Source organism: Pygoscelis adeliae, unplaced genomic scaffold (genome assembly GCF_000699105.1).
Source record: "Pygoscelis adeliae isolate BGI_AS28 unplaced genomic scaffold, ASM69910v1 Scaffold181, whole genome shotgun sequence".
Lineage (NCBI taxonomy): Eukaryota > Metazoa > Chordata > Aves > Sphenisciformes > Spheniscidae > Pygoscelis > Pygoscelis adeliae.
The window spans coordinates 789,742-790,084 of NW_008824360.1; the positions used below are offsets into that span (position 1 = coordinate 789,742).

Sequence of the window (343 nt, forward strand, 5' to 3'; positions counted from 1 at the left end):
TGCCTGCGCCAGGCCAGCAAGGGTGACAGCCACGGGACCCACATGGCAGGGGTGCTGAGCGGGCGCGACGCCGGCGTGGCCACGGGTGCCAACGTCCGCAGCCTCCGTGTGCTAAACTGCCAGGGGAAGGGCACCGTCAGCGGGACCCTTATTGGTGAGTCACCCCACACCCCGGAGAGGAGCGTGTTCCCTCCTGGAGCCCCCTGCCTTGTCCCCATTCTGCGAGAGTGTCCTGTCCCTTGTCTCGTCCCCCCCAGGCCTGGAGTTTATCAAGGCGACGCTGGAGGCTCACCCCTATGCACCGCTGGTGGCGCTGCTTGCCTTTGCTGGCGGCTCAACCCGA

General features: G+C 67.3%; 1 protein-coding gene across 1 annotated transcript in view; it reads left to right on the plus strand.

Annotated features, from left to right (window-relative positions):
• The window catches only part of PCSK9 (proprotein convertase subtilisin/kexin type 9), a 10,602-nt gene that overhangs the window by 5,767 nt on the left and 4,492 nt on the right, over positions 1–343 (plus strand). The window contains exons 4-5 of the mRNA XM_009319848.1: positions 13–154; positions 258–337. Of these exons, the coding sequence (XP_009318123.1) occupies positions 13–154; positions 258–337 (222 nt within the window). The remainder of the gene's footprint in view (positions 1–12; positions 155–257; positions 338–343) is intronic.